Source organism: Artemia sp. Qi Xiang Cuo, chromosome 10 (assembly GCF_049724085.1).
Source record: "Artemia sp. Qi Xiang Cuo chromosome 10, ASM4972408v1, whole genome shotgun sequence".
In the NCBI taxonomy this organism is placed as follows: domain Eukaryota; kingdom Metazoa; phylum Arthropoda; class Branchiopoda; order Anostraca; family Artemiidae; genus Artemia; species Artemia sp. Qi Xiang Cuo.
The window spans coordinates 71,641,869-71,661,702 of record NC_142803.1 but is presented as its reverse complement, the minus strand read 5'-3'; the positions used below and the strand labels follow the sequence as shown (position 1 = coordinate 71,661,702).

The 19,834-nt window shown below is 35.9% G+C and overlaps 2 protein-coding genes across 2 annotated transcripts in view; both read right to left on the bottom strand.

Annotated features, from left to right (window-relative positions):
• LOC148948131 (la protein homolog) overlaps window positions 1-3,890 on the bottom strand; it is a 21,430-nt gene extending 17,540 nt beyond the window's left edge. Inside the window, exon 1 of the mRNA XM_089096107.1 lies at window positions 3,882-3,890. Coding sequence (XP_088952233.1) covers window positions 3,882-3,890 — 9 coding nt within the window. The remainder of the gene's footprint in view (window positions 1-3,881) is intronic.
• A 3,249-nt stretch (window positions 3,891-7,139) lies between these two features.
• Window positions 7,140-19,834, bottom strand: part of Ets65A (DNA-binding protein D-ETS-3) — an 84,334-nt gene continuing 71,639 nt past the window's right edge. Inside the window, exons 7-9 of the mRNA XM_089096106.1 lie at window positions 13,986-14,224; window positions 8,841-9,069; window positions 7,140-7,475 (exon numbers count right to left, since the gene is read on the bottom strand). Of these exons, the coding sequence (XP_088952232.1) occupies window positions 7,336-7,475; window positions 8,841-9,069; window positions 13,986-14,224 (608 nt within the window). The 3' untranslated portion in view covers window positions 7,140-7,335. The remainder of the gene's footprint in view (window positions 7,476-8,840; window positions 9,070-13,985; window positions 14,225-19,834) is intronic.

Here is a 19,834-nt window from a genome sequence, read left to right as displayed (position 1 = left end):
TGGGAGCTCGGGTGGACCTTTGGGGCACAGGGAGGGCCTTTGGGTGCCTGGGGGACATTTGGGGACCGGTGTAGGGCCTTTGGGACCCCGTTGGTCCTTTGGGACCCCGGGGGACCGTTGAGGACCAGGGGAGGGCCTTTGGGACCCCGTTGGTCCTTTGGGAGCCCGGGGGACCTTTGAGAACCAGGGGAGGGCCTTTGGGGGTCCGGAGGGGCCGTTGGGGGCCGGTGGTGGGCCTGTGGGTCTCTGTTGGGCCTTGTGGGAGCTAGATGGGCCATTGGGGACCGGAGGAGGACCTTTGGGGGCACAGGGAGGGCCTTTGGAGCACCGAGCGGGCCTTGGGGGGTCCGGTGTGGCCGTTGGGGACCGGGGGAGGGCCTTGGGGACCCCGTTGGTCCTTTGGGAGCTCGATGGGCCATTGGGGACCGGAGGAGGGCCTTTGGGGGCACAGGGAGGGCCTTTGGAGCACAGGGATGGTCTTTGGGGGTCGGGGGGGACAGTTGGGAGCCTGGGGGACATTGGGGGCCGGGGGATGGTCTTTGGGGGGCTGGGTGACATTTTGGGACGGGTGGAGGGCCTTTGGGGGGCCGGCGCGGCAGTGGGGGACCGGTGGAGGGCCTTTGGGAGCTTGGGGGGCCTTTGAGGACCGGGGGCTTCCTTCGGGGTTGGAACCCTTTGGGGGTGGGTTAGAGGACCTCACAACACTGTTCAATTGAAACTTGTGTATTATAATGACCACACTCAAAACCTCCTCCAAAATCTCTTCAAAAATCTTCTTTTAAAATGTCTCTAGCTGTTTCGCCGAAATAGTTCCATAAAATAGCTAAAACGGTTTCGCCAAAATTATCCCTAAACGTAAATTCAGCGTGTTCCTTTGTTATTGGCATCTCTGTACTAATGCATTTCAAATTAATATGAAACCTTCTCGCGCGCTAAAACAATTCATCGCTAAGATGTTTCCTGCCTAATTGTTTCCATGGCCTTTGGTTATTAATATCTTTTGGAGTTCGACCAGTAGAGCTGTTTCCGAGGCGAAGACATTAATGATTTTGGATCTATTCCTGGAGAAATGTTTCTAGGCGAAAATTTTTAAATTCTGATAGATGATGTCATTGATTGATTGATCTGTCAAGAAAGGGAAATTAATTTGTTGTTTCTAAGGGGAATTATTGATTCACGATATGTGAATTGAGGTCGACAGCACAGGTGTTCTGACTCGTGACAGCACCACGTGGTTTATGGTTTTCCAAGTGAGAAAGTTCCTGTTTTTCAAATTCTCACTGACAAAAACCATAAAACATCCAGTTTTTTCAAATTATCACTGACAAAAACCATAAAAACATACAAAAATGTGAGAAAGTTCATGTTTTTCAAATTCTCACTGACAAAAACCATAAAACATCCATAATTTGATGTTGACATCCGAGAAAAACATCAAATAAATCGAACAACACACATATCCATCCATGAAAACAACCATAAATGCGACAAAATTCATGTTTTTCCAAGTGAGAAAATTCCTGTTTTTTCAAATTCTCACTGACAAAAACCATAAAACATCCATAAATTATGTCCTGTCAGCATTAAACTAAATTGTAGATGGCAGCAGGGGTGTCGTCCCGGAGTAGCACCCCCCCCTCTACTAGCAACATTAAAACTTAAAACGAACATAAATTATTAAGAATATGAATGAGTTTGCTCCTCCTCAACATCTGGCTCTTAACCCATATATTTCTTAGTAACTTAAGAAAAAAGCTTCTCATTGTTCAAACTAAACGAACATTGTATCTCACGAATAGTTCTTAACTAATTGGGACAGAATTAAGACCTTATCAAAAAGAGCGCGGTGTTGAAGAGGAGAAACCTCCCTCATATTCGCAATAGTTTCTGTTCGTTTTAAGTAATGTTACTCCTTACTTTCAGTTGAAAAAGCTTGTTTTCTTATTTAATTTCTGATCGTTTTTTAAATAATGCTAGGAAATCTGGCTGCACATCCTCAGAAAAATCCCTCTTCCTGACCGATTTATCCTCTAGACCAGTGGTTCTCAAATTGTGATACGCGCACCCCTTGGGGGTATGAAAAATTTTGAAGGGGTAGACGGCCGGCCAACAAAAAAATACACCGGCTCCATGACTCTTAGACTAGTAATTTTATTAATTGTAGCAGCAGTTTGCTTTGCAGGTCTGCTAGAAGCTAAGAAGGGGCACCTAAAATTTTTTGTTGGTAGACAGGGGTACACTGTCTAGATAAGTTTGAGAACCCCTATTCTAGGCAATTCAATCCTGGTGAAAATTTACTCCGGGCACTTACCCTTAAATATCCACGCGTAAAATTGAATCTACAAAGAGAAAGCAAGGAATTAGAAGAATCTCGTATAGGATTTCTGGCAAAATTTTACCAGTGTAAAATCTCCCCTGAAAAATTCAGCCCCCTGAAAACATCCCTCCCCACGGCATACTTTTCCCGTGGAAAATTCCAGCTATAGAAAATTCCCCCCCCCCCCCGCACCCAAAAAATATTTGCACACATCCCAATAGCAAATACTGCATGTAAACAATGGGTAAATTTTGTAACTTAAAGACCTTTCTCCAGGGGCTGTGAGGGGTCATTAAATCTCCAAAAGTATAATTATTTGGCCTTTCAACTATGCTGAACAAAATGACTGTCTCAAAATTTTGATCGGACGATTTTGAGATAAAAAGAGCTGTGGGAGGGGGTCTAGTTTCCTTCCATTTTTTTGTCTCTTAAAAAGGGCATTAGAACTTTTAATTTCCGTTTGAATGAACCATCTCTCGATATTCTAGACCACTGGGTTGATATGATCACCCCTAAAAAGAAAAAATAAACACACATCCGTGATCTTTCTTATGGCAAAAAATACAAAATTCCACAATTTTGCATATAGCAGCTTGAAATCTCTACAGTAGGGTTCTCTGATACGCTGAATTTGGTGGTATGATTTTCAAGATTTGATGACCTTTAGGGGGTGTTTTGTCCTTTTTTAGAAAATCAGGCAAATTTCCTCAGGTTCGTAACCTTTTATGGGTAAGACTAAACTTAATGAAATTTTCTCATATGTTTGGAATCAGCATAAAAATCCGATTCCTTTGATATATCTATTGGTATTAAAATTCCATTTTTTAGAGTTTCGGTTACTATTGAGCCGGGCTGCTCCTGAAAGTTCGTTACCACGAACTGTTAGATTGGTCAAATTATCTTCTCCAAGTGTTCAAATTTCTCTTATTCCAACAGTAAGATCTGCTGTTAAGCCCCTAGCTTCTTTTCATGTTATATAAAATACCCTTCTTCTTTAGGCTCGAAAATGCCACTCGTTTGGCACCTTCAAGCAACTTATAAATAATTTGTTTGGTTTCTGTTTTTTTTTTTGCTAAGGCCTATTATTTTTAAGGTTTTTCCACTATTATTATTAACAGTTTCGGTTCCGATTGAAAGTAGTTTTTATAAATCAGTGAAATTCTCCCTCTCTCTCTCCCTCTCCCTCTCTCCCTCTCTCTCTCTTTATCTCTCTATCCCTTTATTTCTCTGTTTTCTGCTCAGTGAATCAAGTGAGGGGAGGGGGAGTGTTTGTCCCCTAGGCCTTTTGTTGAAATATTTTTATTAAAATACATCTTTGTATTTCATTGAAAAAATTAAAAAATCGATAAACTTATCCCCCCCTGAATATTGAAATATACGCTCCTCCTCCCCACATTTTCCTGAATTGACACCACTGCTCTCTCGTTTCTTAGTCTCCTCGCTGTTTATGAGTTAGTACTTAAATAGTATGTGTACCCTCCCTCTCTTTTACAGGCTATAGAGCCTTTGGGGGAATTCATGCTGCCTGTTTCTAGAATGATTCTTTTTGAAAAGTATCTCTCACCTTCTTCATTATATTCTAGTGGGAGGCATGGACAGGGGCTAAGCTTTGAGTTGGAGGGGTGTCCACATCCAATTTGGTGTTGTGGAATTCCTTAGATCAGATCAAGGCCTTCAATGAAGATAAGAATAAATATATCGGTATATGTTTTTGAGCCAGAATTAGCCTACCTCATTGGCAGAATTAACAAGAACAACCTCAACACCCTTCTTAGTTGAATCAGAACGAGAACACCCCTTGGGAGAGTTTAATAAAGGAATTATATTTATAAAAAGGGGGCCATAAATAAATTATTAAATAAAGGGCTATAAATAAATAAACAATGGGGACACGGGAAAAGAAATACTTAGCTTCCGGGTACGATTGTTGGTGACCAATTGTGATTGTTGCTTCAGAATAAGGAAATAAAAGAAACGTCCTAAAAAAAAAAAGAAACGTCGCACCGAATATAAAAGGGAGCAACAAATACTGAAAACATTTTCGGTGGAAAGACTTAGGGACGAACCACAGTGAGTTCTTCAAATAAATGTACCCCCCCCCCCCCCTTCAGGAAATGTTCCTTTTGAAGGTAAATTTCTGTTGACAGGCCTGATCTGCATCATTATGATCGTAAAAAATAGAAATGTAAAAGAAGAAACTTGTTTTTGAATTCCCTAGACATAGGAATAGAATAGAAGAACTAGGGAACTACCCTTCTTTGAAAAGTATAACCACAATCAGCAGTTAGGTTTTTTTAAATACATATTTGACAATTAATATATTAACCATCATCCCTAACTATTTTTTTCTGATTCTGTTGTTAAGAGGGGGGGGGTCTAAAATCCCCAAAAGAATTTTCTAGGTCTTCTAGTGTTCTAAACCAATGTGATTACGCAACACCTTAAAATTAAACTTTAGTTTTAATAATTCATTTAAGTGAATTTAATAATACACCTAATTTGACAAGTAATATAAAAATCAACATAAAGCAATAGTTCAACAATAACTTTTATTTTTACATATATACATTTTTACAGACCCTTTTACATGCATAAGTTCTAAATTGGCACAAAAATTGACGTGATCGAACCAATAAAAACATAACTAAAAGCAAAAATGATAAAAAAAAGCTAATCTAAAAATTCAAGAATTATTTTCTTGGCCTAGTATATGGTTATTGATCAAGGTATTTTGAAGCGATTGGAATAAAAATTAGGCTTTATGTCTTTTGAAGTTTTGAATTACTTTTTCAGTTCTTGAATTTATGTGGTACAAATCGTAAAGCAGTCAGAGGGAGGGGTCTGAGGAACAAAAAAACTATTGTGGATGCAAACTTATTTTTAGATTCAATACTTTCGCAAAATGACTGTATCCTGACTGGGCAAAAGAAGTGACAAACATAAGATGGTCGAATTTCTGGCTCTTTAATAATAAATTTTCTTTTATTTACTAAAATGATTATTTAATTATTCAATCAATTTATCTATTTTGTAAATCGTGTTTTTAATTAATTTAGTTGTTCGAAAATTGGCCATTTTAGATATTAAAACTGATAGATCCCACAGGTGTTAAACTGGTGTCCGGTTGAATTAAAAGAAGCCTGAATCAGCTGATGCCTGAATGGGCTGTTCAAAAAAATTGTTAAAATTTTTTTTGGTTTCTTAGAAGTTAATTAATTTTTTTATTATTATAAAAAAATTAAACTTTTTAAACTATTTATTTTATCTATTTGATCTAATGATTTCAATTTTTGTGTTCTATAAAAAATATTTCTCTTTTCTTTCTTTCTCTCTCCTATCTGTGATTAAGCGATTTTTTCCTCTGAGCTAGAGCCTCATTTGTCTTCCCTTTCGTTCATTAGAGGTCAAAGGGCTTTTAGAGGATTAATATAATATATTATTGTTTGTTTTATCTTAATAAAATCTTATTTTACTTTTCTAAGATAGTATTATTATAATAGTAATGTAGTAATATTATAATTAATAGATAGTAATATTATAAGCAATAAATCTACACCTGGAAGAAGTATATTCATTTTCAAAAAGAATTGATAGTTTTCAATTACATTACGGCCTAACTAAAAGTAGCTAAATCACATTCGTTAAGTTTGTCTTGGCGAGTCTTTTATGTCCTCTAACTTCCTAGTTTTAAAGAGTTCCCTGTCCTTTTTGACTTAAACCCCCCCCCTACAAAATTAGTTGAAACTACCTCCAGAGCTAGTCGCTTTTGTGTATCACTGCTAACAACCCACTTCAGCAGCAAGCCACCCGAGGCAAAAAAAACGTGCACGCTCCTCCTACACCATGTCTACTTAACGACAGTGGCGGACCTAGATGGGGGGACGAGGGGGCACGCTCCCCCTCTAACGTAGTCTATAGTAGTGTAATTTACTTAATTAACGCAAGTTTGCGTTAAATAAGCTTGCTCCTAACACAAGTTTATCGGATTAACCTATTTTGCAACCTCCTCTCCCCCCCCCCCCCAAAAAAAAATCCTGGATCCGCCCCTGTTTAGCAATTTAGTCTTTACCCCCCCTCCCATAATATCCAATTTTCATTAAATCGTTTACCTTTAAAATTAATTAGAGGTTTTTGAATGAATTTCCCTAATTTAAAATTAATTTACTTTAAATATATATACTCATGTAAATAGATCTTGAAGTTAATTTGTTTTAAATTATATTTTGACACTTAGTGTTTTTTAGCGGGAGATGCATGGCATTAGTTTTAGAGTAAACATGAATCTAAAAATATCTTTAAAACAAATCTCAATTAATAGTGTGCGCGATAGCGCATGCCTAGTAAAGATAAGATGACAGGCCGACACCTTTATACGGAAAATTAAAATCGATATCGAACACAATATAACCAAAATAGCGACTAGAACAAATAATAAAATCACCGCCTTAATGAGATCAAACAAGTTTCACACACAAGTAATCCAGATCTGGTACGTTTTTCCTATTTCTGTGGTCTTACATATGATATTGTTTCGACGTTTCTGATTATGTTGAACTTAGTTGCTTCAACACACTAAACAAAACACCAACTCTACACCAAGGTAGACAGTTAGGTAGAAGTCGATGTAGCTCCTTTACGACAAGTAATAAACCAGCAAACAAATGCACCAGAGGCGGATCCAGGGCCCCCCCCCCCTAAAGTAGTCTAAAGTGGTGTAATTTACTTAATTAACGCAAATTTGCGTTAATTAAACTTGTTCCTAACCCAAGTTTATAGGACCAACCTATTTTGCCCCCCCCTAAATAAGATCCTGGATCTGCCCCTAAAATGCACACTACTCAAAAAGAGAAAGAAGGAGAGGGGAGAAAGAAGCAAAAAAGTAATTGGAGATAGGGGTAATATTTTATACAAAAATAAAAAATAAAATGGAATAAACGTCTTTAAAAATGCATGTAAAAAAAAGTAACTGGACTAGAACACATGTGTGGAGATCAGCATCACAGATATATTAGTCGCTCTTATCCTGTTGGGTAATGGGCATAAGACCCTAAAGAGGACATATGTGCACTATGTGAGGGGTTCAGGGTATGTGCTGCCATATTGGAGTAGATGTTACCACTTCCTGATGACCAATACGATGGGGATGAAAATAGACCACCTGAGGAAAGTAATACTCTTAAAAGGATCCAAAATAGAACACGAGGAAAACAAGAAAAACGGTGAGGAGGAAAATAAATCACCTGATGAATATAAATGCTCCAATTAGGATAGAAAATGGAAAATATGGGAAAAAAACTAATTTGGTGAGGAGGAAACGATTTCACAGGGTAAAAGGAAATATTCTTATAAGGATCCAAAATAGAAAAAGAAGCAAATAAGGAAAATGAAAATGGCGGAGAAGAAAATATAAATATTCTAATTAGGATGAAAAATAGAAAATGAAGAAACAAGAGACTCCAACATAAGGAAGAAATGATATCACATGATTAAGAGAAATGGTTTTATCAAGATCAAAAATAAAAAAAGAGGGATAAAAGTTTTATTGAATTTAACGTTTGAAAACCTTCAATAAATAATATAAACAGCATGTACAAAATTTTGTATCTTCTTGTTTTTCAAATCTATCGATTACTTTTGATTTTGTTTAATTTCATCTTTCCACGCAAATAGGACTAATTTCTGATCTGAATTTTGCCCTTGTTTCCCTAATTTCTGCCCTTCTTCGATAATTTTGAAAACAAACAATTGTCGCTTTCATCCACTCTGTCTCTCTCTCTCTCTCTCTCTCTCTCTCTCTCTCTCTCTCTCTCTCTCTTCTCTCTCTCTGTCTCTGTCAATCTTTTTCCTCCACTCTGTATCTCTTTCGTGCTATAAAATTAATTTTTAAATTAAAAATACTCTAATCTCTCTTAAATTTGGGTGAACATTTTTGGATTAAGTCTGTAATGCCGGTGCAGTGGAGTGATAATTCCATTCTTACTAAAGAAAAAACTTAGAATTTCGTTTTTGGGAAAATGAGGGAAAATATTTTCTGTCCCCTAAACAGAGTCCAGTTACCATCTAGCTCTTTCAGCAGAAAGTGTTTGATAATATTTCCTTCTAAGGTAGTTACCCTGGCACATTTGTATTGTGACTCTATTTTACTAATGAAGGGTTTGAGTTCAATCCATTCTGCAATAAATAGAGAATTTGAATATTATATGTATTTAGGCATAATTGATTTTTGCCGTCCTTGGCATCTTAAATGAACTTTCTTTGGGTGATAAAGAAAGTGTCTTTGGCGCTTGCAGCACCAAAAAATTAGAAAGCATGTTTTTTTATATTTTAGCTAGAAATGGTGGAATAATAACAATTTATTTTGACCCATTAACATTATAATAAAGAAGAGTGACATAAGAATAGCTGTATAAATCATAGCACAAATTCTATATTAATACATTAGTGTTAAAGATAATCACAGTATTGATAAAAAAAATTGACTCTTTAAAGGGAAATTGAAATATCAAAATGCTGAAAGTTTTACCTGAAGATCCCATGTGTGAACCCATAAATCCAAGCTTCGACCCCATCGAAGCTCCATAAGGTCCCATCAAAAATTCCGACTGATACTTTGAGTACGCCGTTGGATCTGCTGCTGGTTGGGTAGCTGCTGCCAGACCTTGGAAGTCAAACTTGTATGCATAACGCTTTCCATGAACCTTAGTCATTATATTTTTGTCATAATAGTACCTAAAAGTATTGACAATATAATACTGACAATATTATTGACATAATAGTATTGACAATATAAATTATGATGCCATGGGTTCAAATAAACATCATGTGAATTTTGTATCATAGTTACAGCAGTAGGTGCTCGAAGGATGCCCTAAGAAAACCTGGGGACTAATAAAAGAAGTGATTGGATTAAAAATAAATAGTGTACCTGATGAATTAGTTAGTGTAATGGGAAAGACTTTGAATTCTGAAAAGGACATATGCAATGAATTTCAGAGTTATTTTTCGAATATTGGTCTGATTTTAGCTATGTCAGTTGTACCTGATAGTGGTGATCCAACTTTCGAGTCCTTACTGAGGCACCCCATTGATGTGTCTCTTCACCTTAAACTTCTAACAGTTGATGAAATAAAAAAAATTATTTATGGGTTTCGTAGTAATTCTTCTGGTAGCGACCATATTACTCTATAAACGCTGAAATGTATTTTTCCTGTTATAGCTGAAGTTTTATGTGGGTTAATTAATGAGTGTTTTCGTCAAGGAAAATTCCCAGACTGTTTTAAAGTTGCCCGTATAACCCCAATTCATAAGGGTGGTATTCAAAATGACCCAGGAAACTATAGACCGATATCTGTTTTACCCATTATTTCCCGTGTTTTAGAGAAGTGTTTTAGTATTAGAATGATGAGTTTTTTGGAGGATCATAAGTTACTGGTAGAGACACAATTTGGGTTCCGTAGAAAAAGGACAACGGAACAGGCGATGATTTATTTGACAACTATTATTAATGATGTATAAGATAAAGGTTTCAAAATAGGTGTTATATTTTTAGATCTGTTGAAAGCTTTTGACATTGTGGATCATGAACTTCTACTTATGAAGTGCGAAGTGTATGGTTTGAGGTGTAAATCGTTAAATTTGTTAGGAAGTTTTTTAAGTAATCGTTATCAGTATGTCCAACTAAATGATTCTTCTTCCGAAAAAAAAGAGTATTGAAATAGGTGTTCCGCAAGGATCAGTTCTGGGTCCTATATTATTCTTGATATTTATGAATGATTTACCAAATTGTTTAAATAATTTTTTCTATAGAATAAATGAACTAACGGTAAACCTAACTAATGAAGCAGTTTTACTTTTTGCTGATGACACAACAGCCATTAACAAAGCTAAGACAGTGGAGCTGCTGCAGATTTCCATGAAGGAATCAGTTAATAGAATTATAGCATAGCTGAGGGTAAAAAAATTAAGGATTAACATGGCTTAGTCTAACTTTATTATTTTTTCACGATCATCAAACTTTTACCCATGGAACAAGGAATTAGATATGCCCAATGGTGTTATAAAACGGACTGCGTCTTTTAAATACCTTGGGATTTTAATAGATGAAACTCTATCTTTTAAGGAACATGTTACTTTAACTAGAAAAATTCTGACAAGAAATCTCGGTATAATGAAGAAACTCCAACATTGTTTTCCCAAGTCTGTCCTTCGCCATCTTTATTTTTCTTTAATACACCCGTATATACTTTATTGTTCAAGTATTTGGTTCTCTACTTTTTCTTCTACCCTAAAACCAATAAGAGTTCTACAAAATCATGCAGTAAGAATTTTAGTCGGTATTTCTCCACGTATGTCTGTTCGAGAAATTTACCCAACTTTAAAAATTTTCCCGGCTGCAGGCCTTCGTGAATTCTATGTATTGTGGTTTATTTTTGGACTGCAGAAGGATGTTCAGCCTCGTTGTTTTAGTGATTTATTGTCCATTAAGTCTACTGTTGATTCTGATGATACAAGGGGTAGCATGGACTTTTGTTTACCTAAAGGTATATCTTCACATTCATGTTTTTCTTTTCTTTATAGACGTCCGTGGAAATGGAATAGTTTGAATAGTGATATTAAGACTATAGGTAACCCCAATATTTTTAGATAAATTATTAAGGAACTGCTTTTTGCTGAACATGAGTTTAGACTGATTAATTGATTTATTTATTGCGGGGGTTTTGATGACATAATCTTCCCAGTGGAGGCATAATATATGATATTATTTTGTATTTATTATTTAGTGTGATGGTATTAGTGGTGTTGGTGGCCAAGTGTTCTTTGTTTTAAGGATTTTGTTTTCTCTACCTCCCCCACGGAAAAGCTTTGCTTTTTTAGGGGAGGCAGCAATAATTTTTTGTTGATATGTTTTTTTTTCAATAAATTCTTCTTCTTCTTCTTCTTCTTACCTATTAAAGAACGAGTTAGGACTCATAGTAACTGCATGTTTAAAAACACATTAGGAGAAAACTGTCTAATGAGAATTTTTTTTTCATCTAGAGGTCCTCCAGGAATGATAAATATTAAACAGTTTTACCTTATTAACGGAAGTTTGTCGAAATAAAATATTTGAAAATTTTGAAAAGGGGCTTGAAATTCCTCGAAAATCGGGGCGGATCAAGATTAAAAGTGTACGATTTGAATAATAAAGTCAAAAGTCAAAACAAAGCCGTCGAAAAAGTCGAAAAGTAAAAAATAAGTCGAAAAAGTTGAAAAAGTAAAAAAAAGTCGAAAACATGGCCGTGGTGGTTTTGAGCCTCTCATGTTTACAGACCAGGCGAGTCACTTTTTTTGTGGACAAGTAAAACTATCTTTTTTTTTAACACATAGAAGATTGTATAAGACTTTTCCAAAGTGCAATGTCTTCATCAATCCAGCTAAAAGCCCATTGTTTATATGAATTAGAAGATATTTCAAAGTAATATTTTCAAATTTCATTTAATTTTACGAATTATAACAGCTAAAACCGCAGCAGTTGGACCCTAACCAATTTGTTGCAATGAACCGAAATCGTCGGTATAGGAAATAAAAGAAAATAAAATTGTCATTATTTCATTGACTATTATATAATACATAAATGAATCTTTTTTAATGGGGAGGGGGTATGGACTCCTCTGAAAATCCGTTCGAGAATCCTAAGAATACATTTGAGGAACTGTTCTATCCCTTTTGCTTTAGCTGTTTAGATTCATTCATCATCTTATATAATTTAACATGACGTGTCAGATACCAAAAAACATCTTTTCAGCTTCTAACCCAAGATCGTTGTGCAAAATGTTCGTTTGTAAATTCAATATGATTTTCGCTGTCGTTTGTTCCATGCCTTTTGCCTTAGCTGTTGCTATTCTCGCTTTCGCTTTTTTTCTAATCATATATTTATTTGAGCCTCACTTTTGCTAAAAATTACTTGAAAAAATTATTTCCTTTGCTTTAGCTGTTTGGATATGTCTTGTCACATTTCATGGTCCGGGTTGTTGGACAAAAATTCTTCTTGTCGTTCAAACGAGGTATCATTTTTAACCATTATGAGTTAAATTCTTTCATGTTGTTTGCACTTTTTTTAAGGAATTAGCCCTTTTGTAAAATTACAACTTCGATTTCTTTGTTTTCTGTTTCTGTTGGCCCGATCTCTACGCCTTTTGGTACCGGGTAAAATGACGTCATGGATGCCAAAAAAAATGTCTTTTCCAGCTTCTAACCACAGACCGTTTTTTAAAATTTTCGTTTGAAATCCAGTATGATTTTCGCTGTCGTTGTTTCCATGCCTTTTGCTTTAGCTGTTGCGATTCTTGCTTTCACTTGTTTATAATCACATATTTATTTGTGCTTCATTTTCATTAAGCATTACCCTAAACATTTTTTTTCGTACCCCTTCCTTTAGCTGTTTAGTTATATCTTGTCACATTTGATGGTCCGCAGCCATTTTATTGCTTGGTGACTTCATAAAATGTTGAGCGTCTTTATTTACTCCTTTTTCTTTGATTGAACCTTTAAATTTTGCCTCGGCTCGTCTGTTGTCATCATGAAATACATATTGCCGAGCCTTTTTTTTAATGCAGACATGGTAAGTATTGAAGGCCTCACCCATGTAGAAATCCCAAACCATCATCGCTATAATTTTGAAATGCCATAATCGAAGGATCTGAGGATGGAACTACATGAAACTATATACGTGACGTCATTTACATGATAAGTGTGTTTCCAAAGTTAAGACTCTAAACGAATTTCTCAAGCCCCATGGCGTATCTAGACCGTTTTTTATAGGCCAAAAAATCTCAGGGTGCCAATTTTCAAAAAAAAAAAAAATATGGAGCCGTTTTTAAGAAAAATTTATGCATATATGAATGCAGAGTTACTCGTTTAAAAGAGAATATATATATATATATATATATATATATATATATATATATATATATATATATATATATATATATATATATATATATATATATATATATATATATATATATATATATATATACTTACTTGTACTTGTGGCGGGAATCAGGCGTTTCCACCTCGCCCGGCATCGATGATCTTGGAGACCTTCTTGGACCATGTTGAGCGATCTTCTGCCAGCTGCTCTGCAAAAGTAAGCCACTGAGTTGACCATCTGTGTCCGAACTTTCTGAATCCCCCGATAGGTTCAAGGTCTGATTTGGCCAGGTTCCACCAGTTTTTCCTCTTTCCTCCTTGGCGTCTCTTCCAGGAGCTAATAGGCTCGACTAGAAGTATTTTGCGAGGCAAGTATTCTGGCGGCTTCCGTAAAACATGGCCCAACCATTTCAAACGGCGTTCTTTAATAGTGAGCGCAACATCTCTCTGAATATTGCAAATATCTGACGTAGATCCGTGCTGGAGATACGGTCACGCAGCTGTATTCTGAGAATTCTTCGCAGACAAGTATGCTCAAATAATATATATATATATATATATATATATATATATATATATATATATATATATATATATATATATATATATATATATATATATATATATATATATATATATATATATATATATATATATATATATATATATATATATATATATATATATATATATATATATATATATATAGTTTTTTTTGCTATTAATAGATTTTATTTTATTTGAATATGCTGCTTACCTTACAGGCTCTGCTTAGTTTGTCATAATTCATATTTGGTTTAGACTTCCTTTCTCCCCATTTTCTTGCAACTTCGTCTGGGTCTGTGAGCTTAAATTCGCCATTTGTGCCTTCCCAGGTTATATACTGAGAATTGGCTGCATCAGAGAGAAGTTCGAGAAGAAACTGCCATAGCTGTATTTGACCCGACCCTGAACTAGCCAAGCGGGTTGTAGTTGGGGCAAACATTTGGTAAGGGTCTGGAAATACAAAATATTCAGCAAATAATAAAATGTTAGTAAATTTGAACAAACACAGAAAAAAAGCAGAATTTCTTATGGGAAATTATGAAAATAAGGTAATTTCACATTATATGGGCCTTTACAAGGGAACCGGTAACGAAAAACCCGTTTTTGACGCAAGACACCGCTATAGAGTAATGGAATGCATAGCGTGGTTTTCATTGCGTATACGATATTTAAACTGTTGTTTTTTTTGGGGTTTAGGGGGGGAAGAAGGTACCTAGGTTAGGTTATACGTATTTAATATACGCTATGCTTTACCCCGCCCCCCCCCCCCTAATATGCAAATATATAGCCCAAATTTGTTTATAAACTATTATATATTCATCCTATTTTATTTTATTTCATTAGCATTAACCGAACTTGACTTTTTAGAAAGGCCCATATAATGGGAAAGTAACGAAAATAACTACTACTACTACAAACAACCCTTTCATGTATCAAACCACGCACGCTCCTTTTCCATTAAAGTTTAATTCCCTTTTCACTCTTCACCCCTATTCTATGTGGTCCCAAATTCCTTTAAATCCTTCCTTTCTACCTTTTCCAACCCCGTTTCGGGACGAGCTGCTTTTCACTTGGTCCCTGATGAATACCAAAAAAGTACAATATTTGTTAATCTGTCAGGCTTCGTTCATAAAACACGGTCTACCAATCTTAACTTTTCGTTCATTATATCTCTAGGAAGGGGGAGCGAACCACATTTTTTGCGCACTTTATTATTTGATAATAAATAGCAAAAACCCATTTTTGGAATGAAAGTAAAGAGTGGCATTAAAACTTAAAACGAACAAAAACTAAACCGTATATGGGGGGGGGGCTAACCTTCCTCAATACCCCGCTCTTTACGCTAATGTTTTATATTGCCTTCGAAATATTTCTTAATCCGAATGAACGGTCCTTTTGTTTTGACAGTCGTTCTTAAAGGATTAGGACAAAAATCGTAAGAGCAGGGACATCAAACATTAGCATAAAGAGCAGAGGTTGAAGAGGGGACGTTGATTAAGCGTCGATAAAAATGAATGTCCTGGTGCCTCCCTACTCCTGATAAATTCTCTGATGGTGTTTGTCTTGCTCCCCCCCCCCCCCGCCTACCCAGCTTTTGTGCAGGTAAGCATATAAATGTGACTTTTATGCTACACAGAAAACATTTTTTCTGCAACAAAGGGGGAAGCTATCACCCCGCAGCACCCATTATCAGGCTTAGTGTAAATGAGGCTAGATTAGAGATCAATTCCTGACCTCTCCTTCCTCTGTTTCTATAAATGGGCCACTGCACGGTTTTTACGGCCTCTGAAGCTGGGAACCTCGATATATAGTTTTTCAGTAATTTAAAACCGACTGGGTATCTCAGAATTGTCAAGTTCTGTACAACCCTATTTTGCGACATAAATGCAACTGTGCTGTGGCACAGTTGCCACAAACAGCTGTGCCACATAATGTTTTTGCTATTTAAAAAGTGTGCTTTAACTTTTGATTTTTATTCTATTCAAATGAGCCATTTCCTAATTTTTCTAGAACTGATAGTTTGATACAATCACTCATGAGGAAAAAAGAAGGAAAAAACAAACAAACAAAGAACCACACACATCAATAATAGATTTGTCTAATATTCTGAATTCGATGGTGTAATTTTCATCGAAATAGCTTGGCATATTTGGGGTCTTCCCCCTCTTTTCTAAAACAGGACAAATTTTCTTAGGATTGTAACTTCTGTCAGGTAAGTTGAAAACGAATTAAATTTGTATACTTAAATTCACCCTAAAAACCTAATTAAATTATTGTATGTCTTGTTTAAAGACTCTTTTTTTGGAGTTTCAATTACTATTACCATGAGTCCCTTCTTACTCACAATTTGTTACTATGAACTTTCTATTTCCATTCAAACATGAGTAAAAACCAATTTTCTGGTAACACGTACCTCCTTATTCCTGGGAAGTTACCTTAGGGTTCTCATGATTACACCCCCCCCTTTTTCTTACCTCTCCAGTTTGTTTGCCGATAAGCATATAAATTTGATTTGTTATGCTACAAAAATAACATTTTTCTGCAACAAGAGAGGAGCTATCACCAGCAGAACCCATATTCAGATTTAGTCCAAATGAAGCTAGATTGAATATTAATTTCTACTCATAATAGAAATTAATTTCTACTCAATCCATAGTCTAAAGTAATTTTAAATTGGCTGGCTATCTCTGTATTTTCAGTTTTTTGCCATTTTAAGCCAACACCTTAAAAAATGGCGCTATAGCTTTTAATTTCCGTTGCAATGAGCCTTTTTCTGTTTTTTCTAGGACCAGTTGGATACGATCACTCCTAGTAAAACAAAAATAACTACAAAGAAAGACGCATAAAAAAGCAAGAAAAATGCAAAATTCCACATTTATGTAGATAGGTGCTTGAAAACTCCGTAACTGGGAACTTTGATGTCAGGTCCGTATCCAGGATTTTCTTTCGGGAGGGGGGTGGTTGTTTACAAAAGGATTTAATTTGGGGGGGGGGGAGGGGTACAAAAGAACTTTAAAAAAACACATCAAAAATATGTTTATATTCATTTGTGTTACGTTTTTATGAGTCGGACAAACATTTTGAGGGGGAGCGGGCAAAACCCCTCCCCTACATGGATACGGCCTTGTTTGATATGTTGAATTTAATGTCGTATATTTCATTATTATCAGTTACCCTTTGGGGTATTTTACTCTTTTTTCGGAAATAGAGCCAATTTTATCAGTCACGTAACTCTGTATGTGTAATTTTAAGCTTAAAATTTTTTACACATTCAGAAACAAATTAAAAGTCGATTTTTTACTGCATATACTACTGCTACTACTAGCAAGTCACTGCAGAAGCAAGCACCAGAGGCCAACACATGTAAGCAGTGTTCGGGGCCCGCTTCTTCTCCGACCCAACATGCATATACCCTGTGCTATTTCAGGTATATACTCTTATCAAAATCTTGCATTTTAGAGTTTCGGTTACAATTAGTTCGTATGGCTCCTTACTTACAGATTGTCGCCATAAACTGTTTGATTATGGGGACGGAATTTGTGCCTATCACCAATCTGACTATCTATTTCCGCAGGTTGACAGAATTTTAGTAAAAGATGGCAAATTAATCAAAACTGATTGTTTTCTCAGCCACGCCCTTGTAGACATAAATGGATTAAACATTTCCCCTTGACAGGGAAATATATGCACCATCGACGATAAGCCTCACGTTGATTTTATATTTTAAGAAGATGACAGTTTCATTTTGCTTCATACGCAAAATCAAGTCGGGAGGGGGATGAAGACTTCTCGACAGCTGTAGGATCTCTAGGATTTTAATACGAATGTTTTGATTAAGGGCGTAAATGATAGTGAGGTTAACGGGTAATAACAGGCCCATACAAAGGAGTTCACTATGGACAGGGTGGAGCAAATCAAAGGTGGGGGGAGGGGATTCTAAGACCCTACATATGTGCAAATTAGACGAGTATCAACTAATCAATGAATGGGTTAATTGAAAAATAAAAATTCAAATGATTAAAAATATCTCAGTCCATTCCTGGATGCTGAGAACCACAAACCACAATATTTTCATTTTAAACTAAATACCCAGAGTGGTCAACGCTCCTACTCCCAGAGACGATCTTTCCTCTCATCAATCAATCAAATTAACCGAATACTCTCCTGTTCCTAGCCCCAGGGGAAATCACACCATTATAAAAAAGATGAAGTAAAATAAAAATAAAGAGAAAAACAAGAAAAATTAAATATTCTTTTGTAATGCTAATAAATGATCTTTTACTCTTTTATTAAATAATGCAAGGGAGAACCTACCTCTCACCTCTTCTGGGTTAAGATCCCATATCATTGCACATATTATATTCGGAGCAAAATTTGATCGCACAACTGGGGTATAAATGGGTATGTGGAGGTTCGAAGATGACCGGGTATGCTGATTATGCTGGTCAGAGATAGGTCGAAATTATGTCTTAAATGACCTAACAAAATAATGTCCTGACATAGGCGAATATCAGAAAACCATAAAAATCTCGAGGTCTGGGGAAGGACAGGGGGCCAAAGGCCTCTGCCCTTCATAAATGAGTGTTTATTTTTTGAAATTACACATTATTACTTCTAATAGACAGTTTAGGTATTTACTCTCTCTAAGGAAAGACAAGAATTAAAATTAAATTCCAAATCTACTATTTATAACTTGGAGTTACAGTGAGGTCCTACCAACGAATAGCTAATCAGAAAACACCGTCATTATGCTGTAGAGTGGATAAAAGTTTCTGTCACGAGAGAATATCAGATAAGTCAGTTTGTTTTTGAATGCTCACAAGAGAGTATGCGTTTTTTCCTTTTTAACCACAACAATGTTCGATTAGGGGTTGCATGCAATAGGTTTCATTAAATAATAGCGATTTTTCACACAATCTAGTAAGTATCAGTGATGCCAACGCGGTAAGATCGTGTTGTTTCTTTTGCGATTTAGAAGTCCCGGTACAATACTGTACATTTGGACATTTTACGGTACACTCCAAAATTTCTGGAGCATTTGGGTTGCATTTGTCAGGTAATATTTAATTTTTCAAAAATTTTCGAAGCTCCATCACTCACCTCCAAAAGATTTAAGCAAAAGAAAATAATTTTTGTTGAACATGAACACGATACGGAAGGAAATTTTCGCGGATCTCACACTAGACATTAACTTCTGAGAAAGTATTTTGTCTGTGAAATGGAAACTGATGTATATTTCTATAATTGTGCCATCAAGAACCTTCAGTGGTACGATTTAGCAGGAAAATGGGTACAATTTATCTAAAAGCGTAGGCAGCGCCGTTAAGTATATTTTGTTCACCTTCAAATATCAAATTGGAACTTTCAGAAAAAGTTCCTCTTTTTTAGGGGTGGTAAGGGGACTTAAAATTTTGGGGGAAGAACCCAAAGTGTATTTTTTTCAGTCTTCACAAAAGGGACAGGGGACCTACGGGACAGTCGAACCTTTGGGCCGTATTTACAGTTTTTTTGTTCATGTTGTGTGACATGCTCTTCACCTGGCCTTTTACTTATCAAACAGTTCGTGGTAACGAACTGTAAGTAAGGAGCGACCCGGCTCAATGGTAACCGAAACTCTAAAAAACGGGATTTTGATACCAAGATACATCAAAAGAATCAGATTTTAATTCTGATTTCAAATATATAAGTTTCATCAAGTTTAATATTACCCATTAAAAGTTACGTGCCTGAGAAAATTTGGCTGATTTTTGAAAATAGGGGGAAAGACCCCCTAAAAACTATAGAACCTTAATGAAAATAACACCATCATATTCAGCGTATCAGAGAACCCTTCTGTAGAGGTGTCAAGCTCCTATCTACAAAAATGTGGAATTTTCCATTTTTTGCCAGAAGAAAGATCACGGGTGCGTGTTTATTTTTTTGTTTGCTTTTGTTTTTGTTTTTTTTACCCGGAGATGATCGCATCTACCCAGTGGTCCTAGAATATCTTGGGATGGCTCAGTGCAACGCAAATTATAATTTCTATTGTCCTTTTTAAGTGACCAAAAAAAATGGAGGGCA